Raw genomic sequence first — 18,740 nt, forward strand, 5'->3', positions numbered from 1 at the left:
GTACTCAGTAGTGTTCGGTATGACGAAGAAACTTCTCTCCTCAGAAGGAGGAGAAATTCTTGCCAGCCTATGGACTAAGGGAACAAGCTGGGCTCAGACACTCACTTGTGCAGGGATGTATAGATCCACTTGTGAAAGTCTGTTTTGTTTTTTTTATCTCCAGGGATGAGTGCAGATTTTTTTTTTTTTTTATTTTTATTATTCTAGAGCAAATTTGAGACTATTCATTAAACTCAAACTCAATTTTTGGTGTTGAAGAGTGGATATAAACCTCAAGGAAGTTGTACGAGTACTTCCTTCTAAACCCTTGCTGCCCAGGATATAAATGAATCCCTGGAGTTTCAAGTGTTGCCATTAAAAACAATGACTTGGGACTGGCTTATCTGCATGAATTTCTTCACATGATTTCAGCACCCAAGCTCTAGATCAGTATCTTGGCACAACACCCGTAGTCAGCTTAATGGTCTGGTTCATACAAGCAGTGTTTCTGTCAATCCTGTTACTTGCAAGTACTTCATTTTATTAAAGTCCATTTGGAGACAGGTGAAAACATACATTGAATGCAAAGGAAAAAATACTTTATTGTGAACATGGCATGTATGAGATGCACTTCAGAATATACTGTTATATATCAAATGAGAAAAAATAAAAAAGCTCTGACACATGAGATAAATGACCAGTGCTTGAGACCAAGGAAGAATATGCACACAGCTGTTCTAACAGCACAATTCCGATACCAATCACAGCATATATTATATAGCTTTTATGACCAGAGGCAATTTTAAACAACATTTATTAAAAAAAAAAAAAATGCAGATATTGGACCTACTCCTGCATTGTTGTACATCCAAAGCTTCAGTGAATCTTGCAGGTGTGTGGAGGGAACAATGAGAGCAAACTGACACCCCACCTCAGGCAGCAGAAGGTAGAGATGGAGGAAACATTAGAAACAAAAGACAAAACCACTGTTCTACAAAAGTAAAAAGGCAAATATTATCCCAAGGAATATTATTATTTTCACAAGAAATCTTAATTGCAGCATCCTGACTCCATTAAAGCCAATGAGAGTCTCCCATTGAGATCAGTGGAGCCTGAATTTCTTTCTGAAATTTAAAACATTCTTGCATTAGTGTAAACATCAGCAGAAACAACATGTCAGCATCTATACAAGTATTCAAGTGCTGTTTAAAAAAAAAAAAATAAAAACCAAACAGTGCTAACCGAAAATGCCAGTACATATCCAAAAGGCAGATAATTAAAAGAGTTTTTTTTTCAAATGTACATTTTAAAGTATTTAAAAGCATCCATTTTTTTTAATATTTGTATATCATTGCGAAGGAAAGGATCTATAAGAAAAATCTGAATTATTTGCAATGACAAAGGAAGGGCACAGTGTTTGCTCAGATTTGAGACCAGTATTTTTCCACTTTGGAATCATGACATATACCTGCACATTCAAGCATGTTCCAAAGCAGTGCTGAGGAGTGGCTGTACTTCATCATTGTGAAATATACTCCTTCTGTGCAAGTATTTCAGCATGATTCCTCATGAGCCATTTACACCCATTCATATTTTCAGTAAAAAAAGAAACAGAAAGGAAAATTTCTTGAAGAAATATTCTTGTCTTTAAACAACCCAGTAAGATTTTACATTATGACAATTTACAATCATGCATTTGGAGATCCAGAGTCAATACAACTTTTCCATTTACTGTTAAGAGTTGTGCCTGTCTTCAAACAGTTCTTTCCTAATTTTCATGCGGATATCAGAACTGGATAACAGCTCCTTTATCTGATTCAGTCTGGATAACAGGGCCTGTGTTTCTCTGTGCAAAGCTTCCTTTACTATGTCTGCTTCATGGCTCTTTCCTAGAGGAAAAGAACAATATAATACATTTTATAACAAGTAATGTCATTTAGAGTCATTAATGTATGAAGGTAAAGAGATCATATCTGGTTTGGACAGTATTAATTGCTCAGCCTTTTGCCCATATTGATTTTTTTTTTTATAAAAAGGTACTTTGTCAAAAAAATATAATTTACATCAACAAATGCTACCAAAAGTAAAGAACAGTACAGTGTCACGTTTAAAAGAAACTCTTGCCATATTACATACTGTGTAATAGTATCTGCGATGAATATCTGTAGTGGTAATTTTTAGCCTGGGGTTGACTGCTGTTGACTAGGAAACAGCATGTGCTCTCACACGGAGTAAGCAGCCCTGCGGCAGTGCCAAACCCTCGGGCGAGGGGCATCGCTTCCACTTATGGCAAGGCCTCTTCCACGGCCATTCATGACAATCCGAAAGGCAAACGCAAAGGGTTCAGTTTCTTTTCAAAAGCAAGGAAGGGATTTCTGGTATGAAGAGCCAGTGAAGACTGGAGCTGCCTGCTTCACCATTCTTGTCTTTTTTCAACCGTCCATCCCTCCCAGCATTCAACAGATTTTCAGCAGTGCTGGCACTTATTAAACTGGCAGGCAGTGTCCTTCGATTCAGAACAAACTTTTGATAAGAGACTCACAAAGCAGAGTGCCTGTCACCCAGCACCACTTAGCAAATTTCAGCAGGGAGCTGGAATATGTTTTTGTGGTTATTCTTGGTGGGATATTTGCTCCCGGGCTTTTTGCACAGTGCTCACTTGCTGTTATCATTGTCACTCTCATTCTTACTGCCACTGGCTGCTTCTTCAGCTTTCATGGGGCTTCCATCAGTCTGTCTGGTTTTGTTTTGTGTTTCTTCTAAATATTGCTGTACAGCCTTCAGCACCGCGTTCTCCACCAGCCTTTTGCTGAGGCTCACCAGCTCTGCATCGTCTGGCTCTGCTGCATGTTTTTCACCTATGCGTCACAACAGACAAGAGAAGGAATTCATTGCCACGGAAAGACAGTAGCCGTAATTGTATCAGGAGCCTCTGACTGAGCTGGATTTTAAGTTATTAGCTGTCTCTTCCTGATTGTAAAAAGTAACTTCCCCCTCCTCAAGCTCTGAATCAAAAGTGTTTCACGAAGATGTATACAGTATATCAGATCAAAGATATTTCACTGCTCATCTTTGTCGTAACACTCCAGCAAAAGCCACTGGCTAACACTATGAGCACCCACTCAGCTTTGAAGAGTAAGCGTGCAAATTTAATTTCTTCTGGCCAATCACCTGTGCCACCTGGGCAAAGATGAAGAACATGGCACACGATAAATTTACATTCTGGCAGCGTTCTTAAATTTAGCTGCCCCTGTTTTGAGATTTTGCTTAATAAATCTAAAATCTTCTACCTATTTATTCACTGCTTGTAATTAAAGAGTTTCTCGTGGGAAAAATGACTAAAATAGTCTAAGCACAGGTTAGAATTTTTTTTTTCCTAAACAAAGCATAAAACTTGGAAAAACCATATATGCCCTCCCTGCCTCTCTTCTGTCTTCTAACTTAAAGCTCCGACATTGAAGGAATGCAAGTTCCAGCAGCCTATTCTTAGGTATCTGCTGATAAAAGCAAGAAGCTGGCATCTCTCTGCTTTGTTAGGAGGTCACGTGAATGAACACGTACAACAAAGTGACTGCATACATAGTGAGGATTCTCATACATCATTACATGTATTTTGAAATTGTACTTTTCCATGAATCATTTCCCTAATACACTACATAGCCTCCTACGGCACCCTCCTTTTATGAAGAATGCAACCCAGGAAAAGCCAATTTTATTGTCCGATTTCCACTGGCCATGTAATTCACCACTTTGCAATTTCTTGCACTAGGTAAATAACTGTTTCCCTCTGTCTGTATTTAAAGGCTGTACTTTTAATGTCCTTTTCTGGAGTTGGCATTCTGCAACCAGTAATAAGAGGCTGCTTAGTCACACACATCTGGGGAAAGAGATACCATTGTACCCTCTCAGCACAAAGCTCTGTACTGTTCAATCATCTAAATTTGCTCTTTTTCATATAAGTAAATTTATTCAAGTTTGCTAGCACATATAGATTATAATTATAAAATACTTTTATTAGTCTTCCTAGTGGACTGCACAACCCAGGAGTGATTTCACTGATAAAACATAATTCATATGGGGATTGGAGGGGGAGAGGGAGAGGTAAACAAACCCCTTTATTTCCAGAGGCAGCGCTTTTATTAGCTGTCAGTGTGAGCATCCCCCTCTGGAACAGCGAGACAGACAGAACTCTTCCAGTGCTGGGCCTCCACAGCACTGTTGCTGTGGGGAAGGAAAACTGCGCTCTCCAGCTGAAGAGTCATCAGACTAGACCTGGCTAAAGCATTTCATTACATTCTGGAAAAAGTTTGGAAAAATACTCCAAAAAAATATTTAAAAAGGCAGGTATGGGAATAGTTTTGGTTAAAATAAAATTAAAAAAATAAGAGAAAACATTAAAAACAGGTTTAGCAATTCCAAAAAGAAACGTTTTAGGTTAATATATGAGTCCGAGGGAGGCACGGGCACTATTCCCAAAACCACTCAAACAGCTACATGCTCCATGTTCTCTGGCCCGCTGCTTACCATGTTCCTTCGCTATCTGTAAACCCTGGGTTTAAGTCTATCCTTTAACTTACTTAGAGGAGGGACTTAATTCAGGCTCTTATCTCTCAGGAGATCCAAGATACATATAAGCAGCATCTCTTCCCAGCTTTTATGAATTGATCCCACATGCTCCATTGAATGCAGCCCTTTGATTCCAAGTTTCCTTTGCTTTTATTAAAGATGCTCGACAAAATGTTTGGGTTGTCCCAGTCTATTTATTCACTGGGAAAGAAAAAAAAAACTGTGGTTTCCTGTTAGAGAGTTTCTTGTTTTTCAGAACTGCTAGTGAATCACAGAAACTGTTACTCACACAGCTCTAATGATCTGTCCATGCAACTCTGAACAAAATCAATGGGAAATACGGTGCTCAGCCACTCTGACACTTGACCCTACAGTACTTAATATGCAGAATATGACTAATCAGTCACAGAGGCCTCCAGATACCACAAAACAGGAATGATTATATTTACTCAGAATGTAATTTTACTTGTAGTACATTATATATTATTCTTACAGTCTAAAAAAGGACAGACCTCTTCTCTCCTAAATATTTTCTGCAAAACAGTTCTCATTTACATATATGTATAAAATCCATATATCTACTATTGCATTTAAAACTTCAAAGTAAGTAGATAGCTCACTGTGTAAATAATTTCTCAAGCATGAAAAAAGTCAGACTACTTAAAATGAGCCTTTTAAAAGTACAGTTTACATAGCTACAGAAGAGTGTTTTGGGGTTTTTTTTTGTTGTTTGTTTGTTTGTTTTTAATATTTTGAGACATTCATGGCTCACCAACAGTCTGGAGTCCAGTCTATAATACCTCCTAAATAAGCTCTGCATTCCCACTGGGAAGACATACATGGGACCTGACCGACACGCGAATACGAATGCGTGCACGTCCCTGTGTGAAGAGCGCCCTTGGATTTATCTGTCCAGCCACCTTGGTGGACCGGCACAGGGGGCTATATGATTCACTCATGCTCTGTTTATATTCTCAGAGTCCCTGAATAGCAGTTGTGTGAGTGTCTGTGCAATGCTGAGGTTCTTTGGCAAGGCAGTTGCATACTATTGTATCATTCCTATTCATGACTGTTGACAAAAAGAAATAGGTCACGTAAGAGTAACAGGTATCGATCATCTATATTTACTTGAATATTTAAACACACGTGTATGTCCTTTTTATCTATTTCTCTCTCTCTCTCTCTCTCTCTCCATGCTGCATCTGCTGCTTGCCTACTTCTTAGATGTATACAATTACCTTGCAGCAGGCAAATACTTCTTGTGTAGACTCTCACGTTACAGGAATTATCAGAATATCAGTAAAAAGACACTGTAGATATGAATGTTTTAGATTTAAAAGGGAAGTTTAAAAATTCAAAATTACCTTGTTTGTAAGCGCTGTTCTGAAAAGGGAACAGATACACCACGTGCACTGTACTTGCATCTATGCTGTGCCTCTCAATACAGACTGTGCCACTACTTTATTTCTGTGCCTGTGAATAAAATATTTCCACTGCCTTCTCCTGCATGTAGCTCAGAATAAAAATGAAAAAAACCCTTTCATTTTGTTTATCCCAGAATTGTCTTCTATAATTTTCAAAAGATGAAAACAAATTCATACTCTGTGAATGTATCTCAATGCATCCATGCTAAAGCAGTGCTTTTTATTCCTGAAACTGAAGCATAGCTATCGTCCTGAAATGACCACCATTGTTTACAAAAGGGAACTATCAACTGCACAGAGTTACTCAAAAGGGGCTTTATGATCCCACAGCGTGCCACTAGCAGTTATGGACGTGAACCAGATCCCTGCAACCAAATGCAAGTTTGGATTAAAATTCACTGCTCTCTCTCTCTACTGGACTAGGTATGCTCTCCAAGGGTATACCCTCTTACACTTTACACAACTGTGATCGGGATTTTGAAATACTGCATTCAAACAAATCAGATTCCATGGTGCTGGTACAGCACTTTCACGGTCCTGACATAGCCTGTTTTAGAGTCCACGTGGATATCTCAGATTTGGAGAGATCCAGTTACTTGGATCCCTCTCCTGTTTATACTACTAGTCCGTTTTTTTTGTGAGATATTTAACTGAAGGAACCAACAGTGGATCCCTTTTACAGAAAAAGCCAGTTTTACAACCTTTTACCAGCTACACTCCAAGACAATGTTCTGCAATCCTTGCCTCATGGCCTCAACACACTAGGTTTTGCTTTTCTTTCCAACAAGCTTTCATCACAACAAAATGATGCCAACATGGGGCAAATTATAAAGGAGACCCTTGGTATTTTGAATAGGTGACCTAGACTAGCTGGGAAGTCCGTGCTCTGGCAGCAGAGGTTACAGTCTGCACCCTGCGGAGGGCCGTGGTAACAGACATGATTCCCACTACCCTTTGGTACATCAGTTTTCTAATACTGTTTTTACAAAATCTAGAAACAAACAAAAAACACACTCAGGCAATCTTTCAAAAACTAATCGCTATGAAATTCCTTCTGAATGCTGGAAAGCTTCATTTTTCTACTTACACAGTGCCTCTGACTGACACCAAGAGGGTGAGCCAAGTCACTGTTCCAAACACCCAAGACTCCGTTTTTATGGCGACTCCTCAGTGGCTCCAACTCATAATAATCCTTCACTATAAGATAATTGATTATTATCCCCTCCGTATAGGGGCAAAAAGCTTTGCTGCTGTGCAGTATAGTGGGACTGGAAGGAAGGAGACAACTACCCTAACTATTGTTAGACTAGGAAACCTTCAGCAGATGACTACCAATTATTTCTGCATAAGGTGGGGTTAGAGAAAACAAAGGCCAATAAAACAAACGCCTGACAGATTTCAGCATGTGAATTCACACAGTTTGCAACATCAGTGGCTGTGCCTTTATCGTGGTTCACTATCTCTATGTTATCAGGAAAAGACCTAAGAGGGAAGACATCATTTATACTCACAACGCCCAGGCAGACGTAGACTATTGCAAGGCTGCCATGCACAGCTGCAGCCTGTGGAAACATCCGGTTTTTGCCACACTAGACCTTTGTGTCTGCAGAGTCTGAATCAAAATTAAATTAAGTCTCATTGACTTCCATGGGAATCAGGTGAAGTTCCCACACCTACATACTGAACTGCAATGTCCTATGCATCAGACCCATCAGGTCCCATTTTCTTTACTGAGGACTTTCAGCTACATTTGGTAGGCCATATATAAACAGAACGATAGCATTAGAGTAATACCACCCCACCTCACCCTGCAAAGACAGCGAGTCCACAGTCTGTAATAAATTGAATAACAAGCTACTACCAGCCACCAGACTGTATGCTTCCCACCCTTGCAACAGACTGTGAATGAGCCAGCATATTCAAGATCACGGTTTTGAAATAATGAACATAAACATGAGCATGTGCCCATATCTAATCAACACAATAAGCATAGACAGGAAAGTCACAACTCTGAACATTTCCTCGTTAATTAGGAAGGACTTCCATGATATGTCTCTTGAGTGGTCACTTAAGGAATTGGCACAAATAAGGGACTCGGAGGAAGGGTGAAATTATAATCTCATTAGGACATGATGGTGATGGCATTTGTGCTGCTGGATGTTCCCACCTGGTGTTCAGCAGCGTGTTTAGTTTAGCTCTCCTCTTGGAAATGTAACAAACTTCTTTAGTTTTACATATGTTGCTCTGTAAATACAGGACCGTCTAACAAGGCAATACAGGCAATACCAAGCTGTCCTTTGTGCTGAATACATGGGTTTCTAGTTTGCTGGAAAGACTTCTTTTTTTTTTTTTTTAAATGATTTGGCCCACCATGGAGAAAAAAATCAAAAATAGGAATTTCTAGTGAAGAGGAAATTAAGGGCGTTACAGCTATTCAGGGAAAACGGTCCTCTTGCCAGTTGCAGTGATGACAGCAGGAATACTTGCAGCTCCCTTTGAGCCGGAGGCTTGGCGAACTTGGCAAAAGTTTGTTTTGTTTTAGACAAAACCCTTTGAAGCTCAGTGATTGAAAATTTCTGACCACCTCTAACTGTAAGTGGAGAAACAGGATGTGCTCTGCTAAACCTACCCTTACTTCTACGAGCACTGAAGGATGCAATGCCACAGGCATCAGCCTTCAAGAAAATAAAAAACGGTAACTAAGACTCTGCTCCTGGCAGTTCTGTTAAATATCTTGGGTTATTTTCCTATTAAAAAGACACCTGCTGACAGAGAAATTTCCTGACTCCCTTAATGTAGTTTAATGCTTAAACTTAATGAATTTATAAGAAACAAACGTAACATAATGGCTGAAAGAAAGAAGATGTCTTAAAAAGCTGTGAGTTTTACTCCATTTTTCTCACCAATACTCAGGTAGAGAAAACAGCCCAAGTCACAAAAGTGGTTTTACATAACCACAGGAACATCCACCGTGCACGCTGATAATGGGAGAACAAAACCAACCAGGCAGATTGCAATAGCAAACATCCAGGCAGAATTATTCACCCCTCCTTCACCATCCACAGTGCTGCCAGGTGCTAGCAGCTCGAGGGAACCGGTGCACAGGAGCCACCTGGGCCAGCAGGGCTAGCGGGGAGAGCAGGAGAGTTCCTCCTCCCTCCAGGACGCAGCCAAAGGGGAGCCTCCTGCTGTTTTCAGAGCCCGAGAGAGAGACCAGGCTTCCCGGCTTCCCAGGGAAAAGCTGAATGCTGGAACAGGTCAGACCCAGCAGTGCCTCATCTTCAGTGGTCCTCCAGAAGTAACACTGAGAATGTAACGCACCATGGGAGACAGCGCAGGTTGCTCCCCCATCAGCCTTGGTTGTCAGTGGCCACAGACAGAGCTGGATGGTCTTGAAGGCAGAAAATCACCCTGCTAGGTCACTAAGCTGAGGTGGGGGGGCAGGCCCCAGAAATGCAGCAGCTAAACAAAATAGGATACACACAGACTTTAATTGCCAAAGTCCAAACGTGTTGCCAAATCCTAGAAGTCCTTGCTTATGGACCAGTCAACCGTGAAAGCTGAACATTTACTCACAACCATGATAAGGGAAGTAATTTAACATACATTCACCTTTTGTTTCCTATCCTTCCTATATTCTCTGTGAACTTTCATTTCTTTACGATTCATCTGTTACTATACAGCTTCCAATGGGACACTATTTTGGCTGAGACATCTTTGTGCTACTATCAAGTAGACTAAAAAAAGCAACTTTTTTTGGACTAAGACAGATGTTAAACAAGTGTTAAGAAGTGAATTGTAACAAGCTGATCCTGCATTGTTGCTCCTCCTGAGCTCCAAAAAAGACTCCATATAAACTCACGCTATCAAACAGTCTCTCACATAGTACGTGTCTTTCCTCAGGGAAAGCAGTTTTGAATATATTTGTAAATTATGGAGAGAAAAGTCAAATTCTCATCAACACGCATTTTAATTTAATTATTTCAACTGCAGTAACATGAGTTGTGAAACACAGCTGCATACTGCTTGAACTGTAAAAGGAAAATGAAATCTTGTCCAACAAAGATGAAGAGGTAAGTATAATTGCAATTCAAGAGGATGTCCAACAGTGTCCATAAAATATTGTAATAACGTGCAATTTTTATGGAAAAAATGTAATTTGCAAGGTGTTTTTAACATCTTTGTAATCACACTTAATTAGACCCTAAATATAATGGAAGAAGGTTACAGTCACCTCTTTTGGTAGGAGCTTCTTACGTAGGCTTGAACTGGTAGTGTAACGACATCCTAAGGTTGTCAAAATAGATGGGTCTAATCCCTTCCCCCCAGGATCTTGCATAAAGGAACTGAACCCACTTCATCAGCTTCTTGGGCAAACCATGAAGGTATGTATTTTTGAACATAAGAGTAGTATTGTTGCTGCCTTTAACATTTAATGGATGAAGCCTACAGAATCTGACCAAATTTGTTAATAGCTTTGGGAAAACTAACATAACACCCTTAAGTCAATTTGAATATAATTAAAAAAAAATTATTAAGTACTTACGGCATTTCCTATCGTAATCCCCTTTATCTATTATATATTTTGCCTTAAGTAATGTATTTAGCATTATTCTTTCTTCCCTCCCTTTTGTTTGCCACATAACCTCCACTTTAAATGTGTTTTTTTAAAGCTACTGTTTGACACAAGTTTTCACTCTGATTTTGAGAGATGCAGCTGTATAAACGTTCACTGCTCTACCACATATAGATTTATGAAAGGTTTGTAAACATGACATTTATTTTTGACACTTGGAAAGATTTGTTTATAAAAGTTCAGACCTCTCTTTAAATGCTATGCCTCTGAACTCACAAAACTACTGCTCAGGATCTTCTCCAGGCCAAGCTCTTCCTCAACTTTACTCTCTCTCTAAAAGCCCAAATATACTCACTTGCAAGAACAGTGAATTGTGATGTCCAAAGAAAAAATGTTCAGGTAAGGTAAGCAACAAATTCAGACATGTGTTTGGTCATAATAAATTGCTCTGTGTCATGGGGTTTTTGGTCACCTCAGCCATATGAAACCAGAGTAGCTGTAGTTAAAGAGTTAAGAATGCTGAAGGTATAACTACAGTTCAGTTCACTTAATCTAATTCATGGGAATCTAAAAATTGTTGCTAGAGCATAGCATAAAGAGACATCACTTAATGAAATCTGTGGATGAAAAAAATTGAAATGTCACCATGTCATAAAACTAAATTTAATGCAATCAATCCTTCACATAAAATAAGCAGACTTTATAATCTAGGACAAGAAGAAAATTAAAGAATAAGAATACTAGAGGACAACACTCTTTTTTCCATCCTATTTTCTTTATGAATAGTGTATCTTAAGTTGATGAACAAGTACCTAGTAATCAAAATTAACATTATTCTTGAGTCTGCTTCACCATTAGAAATCAAGAATAATTGAGCTCTGATTACGTGTTTAAACCAGTGGGCCTTACTTTCACACCCTTCCTATGCTAAATATCACAGAGTTGTAAAAGCATTTTCTTTGTGAAACAACATAAAGCTCCTTAAGAACATAACCAACATTTCCCTACCTAATAGCAACACGAGAGTAATTCCCTACAGCTCTTACACTGCACTTTAGCAAAATAATAACTCCCTCTCTCTCTTCCCCCATATTTCTACTTCCCCAAACTCAGTGAGTCAAAGCCTATTCTAGCAGTACTTCAGTGAAATCAATCCAGAAAAACACGTCTGCTATGCCAAAAACTGAACTAATCCTCACAACTTTTAGCAACTTACACTCTGTACCATAATGGATTGCTCATTACTGTGCCTTAAAATTGATGGTTCTCTTATCTTTTCATTCTTTCATTCTTTTTCCATTCACAAATATTGGTATCGCTACCTACACAGTATTCACAATTCCATCCCTTCCTCTTCAGCATCCTAATAATTCTAATTCTTTCCCATTAACATCAATGGAGAACTGCTTATTTATGCCAGCTAGTCTTCCGGTCCTTTATTTCTATCAGGCTAAACAGTTCTAATTTGGAGTTTCATCTTTGTTTCTTTATCTCCTCTTATTTTAAAGTAAGATTTTTCTCAGTCTCTCTCCAACTCAGAGTAAAGGAATAAAGGTTGGATATTCATGCCAAAAACAGTTTTTGCATTTCTCTTCACTACAGTCAGAACCAACTGTGAAATCAAAAGCAGGTATTTTTTCTTCATTCCAGCTAAACGGCAATGCATTTTTTTTCCACAGAAAAGTTCTCCCACTTCTATGTTTGGCTACAGGAGCCAAGAAAAGTTCATTAAGGATGAGGAGAAGGAAGGAGATGGGCAATGGTTCCCCTTAAGAGCAAATTGTATCCTTCACGAGTTTGAGATTTCCCGAGATGGGTAAACACATACGACAGCTGCACGGCAGAATGTTTTAACTCCAAGAACGCAGGTATAGCTACACATCAGAGGGTTATGCGCTGTTACCACATGGGGCACTGGAAGTGGCAACCTTGAGCATTTGAGAATTAGCCTATCCTCACAGCCTGCGTGCAGCACCACGTTGATCCAGCTATTCTATGGCTCGTGTAGGAGCTTATGTTTGGACACATCTTACCACATAACGTGTTTTTATCCAAAGACTGATCCTGTAATCTCTTCTTATTTTATGCCTTCTATGGAGATTATGGCTAAAAAAGGACCAAGGGAATGAAATTGCATCTTTCAAAGCAAAATTATGAGCTTCATTTGAAATGGAGTTAGTATCATCATTAACTTGTGCTGAAGCGGGCATTACAGGCAATGCCTCCGTGACCTGGGCCGTGTTATATCAAGCCCTCTGTCTTTATTACTCCTGGCCCTCCTTCCAAATGTTTCAGTCTAATTATAACAGAGAACACACACAAGGTGTGAACAGGGCACACAGGTGGGATCAACAGAAAGTAACATTTATTTCATTAAATCAGAGGATCAAAAGTGTTTCAAAACACACAAACCCTACACCAAATTTCATTTTAACAAGGTAATCCCAGACTTCAGGAGGGCATTCAATCACTAGAACTCAGTCACAGGTTATATTTCATAGAACTGCAAGAATAAACTTTTCATTTTGTCCTGGAAAAACCTCTCACATTCTATTAACTATGCGTATGTGAAAAGTAACAGGGGAGCTGAAAGAAGAGAGGAAGAAAGGAAAACCTTTTTGATTGCATTGGGCTATACTGGATGGTAATGGATTTTTAAGACAGCAAAAAATGTTACTCATTTGCTGATTCTCCTCAGCCACAGTAAGTGCTGCAGAAAACACGCCTGATACTTAATATGTTTTTGTTCAATCCTTGTGCTTTGTACTAACATGGAAAATTGAATAAAATGCCATTTAAAAAGTTATTGCTGTGATGTGAAACAGAACGAGTAACACAATAATAGACCATGGCACAAGACATTTCTCCTCTTCACAAAAGGATCCAAGTTTTCTAGCAAGAGCAAATGAATTCTCCATGCCTGAGGATTTTAACTCACAGGGAACTCAGCAAGTGCCCACATGAAGTTCACCTGAGAATGGCAGATATTCAAAGGCATTAAGTCATCAGCAGAAAAGATAAAATTAATGGTGGATTTTGAGATTTTGGGGGATTGGCATCCAGGGGAGATATCTAATAAGGAGTGAATTTTCTCTATACCAATTTAGAACAGCAATTCCTAAGGTTCATGAGAGTTACAGGCAGGGTCAGGAGCCTGACTAAAGTTCAGCTGTTTATGCTAATATCAGAATTACAAGTCTAAAAGCACCAACTATTGTAAAAGTTTGGCAGTGCCAAATCTATCACTGGTACAGTGCACTTTTAGCTATTTAAGGCCCAAGGACTTAGTCTGTAGTCAAATGTTTATCAATGGAAGGCATCTAAATTTCAAACAATGTTTCTGGCTTCCAGTCCATTTTCCTTTTGCTAAGGCAGGCTAATTTCCTAGCCCTTTCTCTGTGTTAACTTCCACAGCATATACAACCCTTTTCCCATACCCTAAATTCCTCTAAATCTCAGTCTCTTCAGCCAATTCTACAGTTCAAGCTTATAGAAACAGAATCACTCAAATTTTAGGAATCGCAGAAATGATTAGGTATGAAACATTACTAAATCAGCTGCTGAACAAAGTGCCAGTATGCCCTATTACAGTACTTTTCAAGATATCTTATTTTCCACTTTGCTTGTAATAATTCCAGAAATAATAACAGACCACTGTCATCTAAAGGACAACCCCTCACTAGACCAAGGGCCTTTGTTTGCCTTGTTTTCTTTGTTTGCCTTGTTTTCTTTGTTTGTCTGCATTCATCTGAAAATCTTGATCACAACACTGCAAAACGTAGAGACTCTGCAGTCCAGCATCTGTCACTGACAGGAAGCTTTCCCTGAAATATATACAAAATGTTCTCTCTTGCTCTTACTTCGCATGATGCAACAGAAGTAATCCCATGCTATCTTAACAGTTGCTTAATCATGTTAACCAGTTCCTCCTCCTGCCTTCTGGCTTTGTTGCCTTTTTTTTTTTTTCCCCAAAACTAGCTAGTTCCTACTCTCAGAGCACATGGGCTGTCTCCAAGATAAGAGCTTTGCAGTTCCCCAGGCATTTTCTGGAAGTGCAGCCTGGGCTCCTACTTTGTGTTTGGAGCATTATCTTCCTTTGAAAACGTAACCCCCTCCTCCAAACTTCTTCCTCCTCTGCTCCATGATTGTGCCTCTTGAGCTTCTAGGACAAAAGTTACACGGATCTTTCCAGTGCAGATTTAGCTAGCACTGCATGCATGCCATTTCTGCTAAAGGTTGTAGGTCTGGTAGCACATTATCTTGCTGGAGGGGAAAAAGAGACAGGGTTTGGTTTCTTTTTTTTTTTTTCCTTCCCAGAGGTGAGCCTTTTCCATAGATGAAACATGTTTTCTCCCCTTTTTCAGAGGACTGAGTACAGCCTCCTGATCATTCCAGGTCAGTATAGAAATGTAAAATTTGAGAGTCTGATTATTTGTCTAGATTTTGGTTTCTAGAGACCTTTAATGAAACAAAATAAAATAACTTATTTTCTCTTTCTTAATTATATGGTATCTTTAAGAGAGGCTGTGCAGACCAATTTTATAATTTTTTTTTTAAATTTTAATATTTTAATCATTTCTGAAATAAAGGTTAAAACATGCCTTCCTGCTTCCAGGAATACCACTCTCCGTTAGAAAACAAAGCACTCAATTAGCTAGCATTAAGCATCACAAATAAGACAGTATAAGGGAAAAAAGCACATTTAAAACATCAGGTTAGGAAGAAGCAGACAACTACCACATTTTGGTTGTGTGACACTTTCCCACTCCCAAGAGCGGCTATTCTATTTCTGTAATAGATGTTTCTTCCATATGTTACAATTTCTACATTGTGAGTGGCTCCACTCTAAACTCACAGGGACTAGGTTACAGTAGGACTTGTCATACAGCAATACAATAGGTTGAAGCAAATGAGTATCATCTAAACTGGGGTAGCTGTTCACATATAGTAACAGAGAACGGTATTTCACGTTTAGCATGTCACACTTCTTTGGCTGCAATATGGATTTGCTCACGCATCACTTTTGAACAGAGAAGGAAAATTCAACTTAGGTTCTATGTTGATGTTAGACATAACACCTGTCCTCACAGTAACATGAAAAGCATCTCTGAAACCCAGCGTTTCATTCAGAGGTACGTGGCTATGTTTACACAGGGGAGCTCCACAATGCCAGTACTTGTTCTTTGGCTATGAGGCCCATTAGCCCGGGGCAGCTCAGGTCCATCCTATCCAGCTCTGCTAGCCTCTGGAATGGCATGACTGCACCCAAGCTGCCTGCTGGGACCGGACTTGGGTTGGTGCTAACTCCTAACCAGCGCTCAGGACTTGCTGCAGAAGGTGCCCTTTTGCCAGGGCCAGAACTATGCCAGGGTCACGGCATGGGCAAGGCAGTCCCAGCGCCCAGGCGCATCCCCAGGCACCCCTTCATGCAGGACACAGGAGTCCAAGACACATAGAGCAGTCTGCAGAGCCAGGGTGTGTCTGCAGGTAGCAAAGCCGAGAAGTACATTGAGCCAAATTCCGCATCCATGAAACACTTACTTCTGTGGATTTCTACTGGCAGAGGTTTTGACTCGTAACTCTAAAGCAGCCCAGTACAAATGAAAACAGAAATATGAACTAAGAACAGTTTCAGAGAGTAATGCAGTAGTAGCTAGAGTAACGCATGTGCCAGAGGACAGGATTTGGCTCGCAACTCCAATAAAGCTGTGGAACAACACAATTTCCAGTTACTCTTCCACTACAATGAAATCCTACTGCTATAGTTCTGATTTAACCTCCAGAAATAAGGAAATGGAAGGGTAAAATTCATAACTAAATATTTAGCCTTTCAATGCTTTCTACTTTTCAGGGCAGGTCTCACAGCACTTCAGAAAACCAGGCTGCTCCTTCTACCGTTTGGTGAGTAACAAGTGGCACAATTTGTATAGTGAGTTGAGAGGCACTGTGCCAGAGTATACATAAGACTCAGTAAACTGAGAAAGGAGTACATAATAACGAACATGAGAAACAGCATAAGCGGATTTCCATTATACAGAATAAGGTATTTGGATGTTGTCCACTAGGAATATAGGGCAGCTTTTAATATTATCTGATAGCAACGGCCTGTGATTTACCCTTTGGAAATCAATAACAACATAATGTTGTAGCCTTTGCCTTATTCAATAGTATGCTAGGGTAAAGAAGGCAGAGTTCCTCCAGAACCCAGTCTGTCTTTTGCTGTGGCAATGGTGTTACTAAGATAATCTTTAAATATCTTAACAGCTTAAAAGATAGAATATCTCATATCTAGGTGTATATGCGGTGAATACAAAACATTTTCCACTGATGAGCAATAATGTTTAACCTGCATACTTATAAAAGTATGAGAAATTTAATACAACAAACACTTCCTCTTCTTAAGTGGAACACCTGCATACAGGACAATCAGTGAAGTTACTCTCTTCAGTTCACCCAGAAGATGTTTATGCATGTTTACTTTGTCTTTTGCCCTTTATTCTCCCTTTCAAACCCAACAGGAGATAACAGTAGACACACTGCTTAAGCAAACTAGTGTAAATGCAGAAAATTTAAAAGTGATCTTACTTTCCTTCCAGGCTCACTCTCACTTTAAGAAATGATGTTGGAAGTCTCCTGCAAGAGCCGTGGGAGCAGACTACCAGCTTGATTTTTAATGCCTAGGGGCTGCAAGAACAGTATTTTACCTGGACTCCTTCCCTTGCTATGTATGTACTTACAAAGAGGATTCCAAATGGAGTTGGCAATTTGTTGGCTTGGCATCTGAACCAACCTCTCTGATATTATTTATAGAAGGTCTGCTTTTAAATGGGCTAGCTGATATTCTCATCCATCTCACTGCAGCCCTTGACCCCAGGGACTGCCAGCGGACTGTCACAGCCATGACACTTGGCAGGCCGGGTCCTCGGTTGGTGTAAATCAGCACTATTCTTGCTTACTGCTGCTAAGGGTTTCACTTGACATTTTCACTACCGCTTGATTCATGCCCCAGATAATCTGTCTCACTTTCACGGTTTTACTTGTGTGTTTAGCAAAAATCCTGAAATACTGTTAGCTTGCTTCTAATTGAATGTTCCAAATGAAGTGTCCTTTTAGACAGCTTCCAAGCACTGCAGTACTAAATGGTATATTATTATTGAAATTATTATTGAAATTATTACTTTTAATGAATATAAACATTATTAAAATTCCCAGTTCAGTTACTGTACCTTGGAAATTTTTCTGAGATTGTATCACTACCAGAAAAGTATAACTTTTATTATACAGGAATGAATTTGTGGGCAAAAGCAACATGTATTCTTATTTACGTTATGTTGCAAATTGATAGACAATACTTAAATGACAATTATTTCCCCTTTACAAAAGATGAACGGCAAATATTACCCATTACAGTACATTTAAAAAGAGTTATTTATTTCTATTCAAGTTTTTGTTCTAACTTTATGCTGGAGATTTACAAAACAAACTGATTGCATTTGAAAGATTTGGCCCCATGAGAAATGGTATTCACCATTCTTTGGTCTCCACTACTGTTTGGTTTTCTGAACCAAGAAGCAGCACAACTTGGAATATTAAATGCAATTTTCAGCTGTAATCTGCCACTGCAGCTGGTGGCCCACAGAAATGCCCAGGGCTATTTGAATGCTATTGCAGCAGAACTCGCTCATATTCCAAATCATTGTAAAGCTTCCCTTTTCCTAGACTGCCATACGGAGTGTTTTGCATATATTCTTGGGCCTTTTCCCCCCTGCTAGCAGGGCAAGGAAATGACCTACAGTGGATGGAATTTAAACTGATACCTATATAATCTAAGAAATACAGGGCTCAATTCTGTATCTACTGAGGCTTCCTGTCTCTCCAAACATTTGCCAATAAATTTAATTGAAGAAGCGTCAGTGTGCTCAGTAAGGAGATCAAGAAAATACTACTTTTCCTTTGGAATCTGCTCTTTTATTCATGTGGGTCTTTGAATGAAGTACCTTCTGGAAACAATGAATAAAACGTCTGACTAATGTCACAGAAACTTCTCCACATAAGCAAGTTTCCAGTGCATTACTTCTCCACATGCACTGCCTGACCTTGTAGCAGAGCATACTAAAAAGTTACTTGGCCATAAATTTTAAAATGGAGAGCACAAGCAAGAAAACAAATGATGGAAATAATTCACTGCATCAACG

At 39.3% G+C, this 18,740-nt stretch overlaps 1 protein-coding gene across 4 annotated transcripts in view; it reads right to left on the bottom strand.

Moving 5' to 3' along the window:
• Nucleotides 1-592: 592 nt before the first annotated feature.
• AKAP7 (A-kinase anchoring protein 7) overlaps nt 593-18,740 on the bottom strand; it is a 93,532-nt gene continuing 75,384 nt past the window's right edge. For 2 of the 4 annotated variants that reach the window (XM_082306610.1, XM_082306614.1), the window contains exon 8: nt 1,734-2,837. In XM_082306610.1, the coding sequence (XP_082162736.1) occupies nt 2,635-2,837 (203 nt within the window). In that variant the 3' untranslated portion in view covers nt 1,734-2,634. Of the gene's footprint in view, nt 2,838-18,740 lie in introns of all 4 variants that reach the window. The other 2 variants (XR_014227636.1, XM_082306611.1) reach the window with 2 other exon arrangements.

This window comes from Platalea leucorodia (assembly GCF_965183815.1).
Source record: "Platalea leucorodia genome assembly, chromosome: 3".
Classification (NCBI taxonomy): domain Eukaryota; kingdom Metazoa; phylum Chordata; class Aves; order Pelecaniformes; family Threskiornithidae; genus Platalea; species Platalea leucorodia.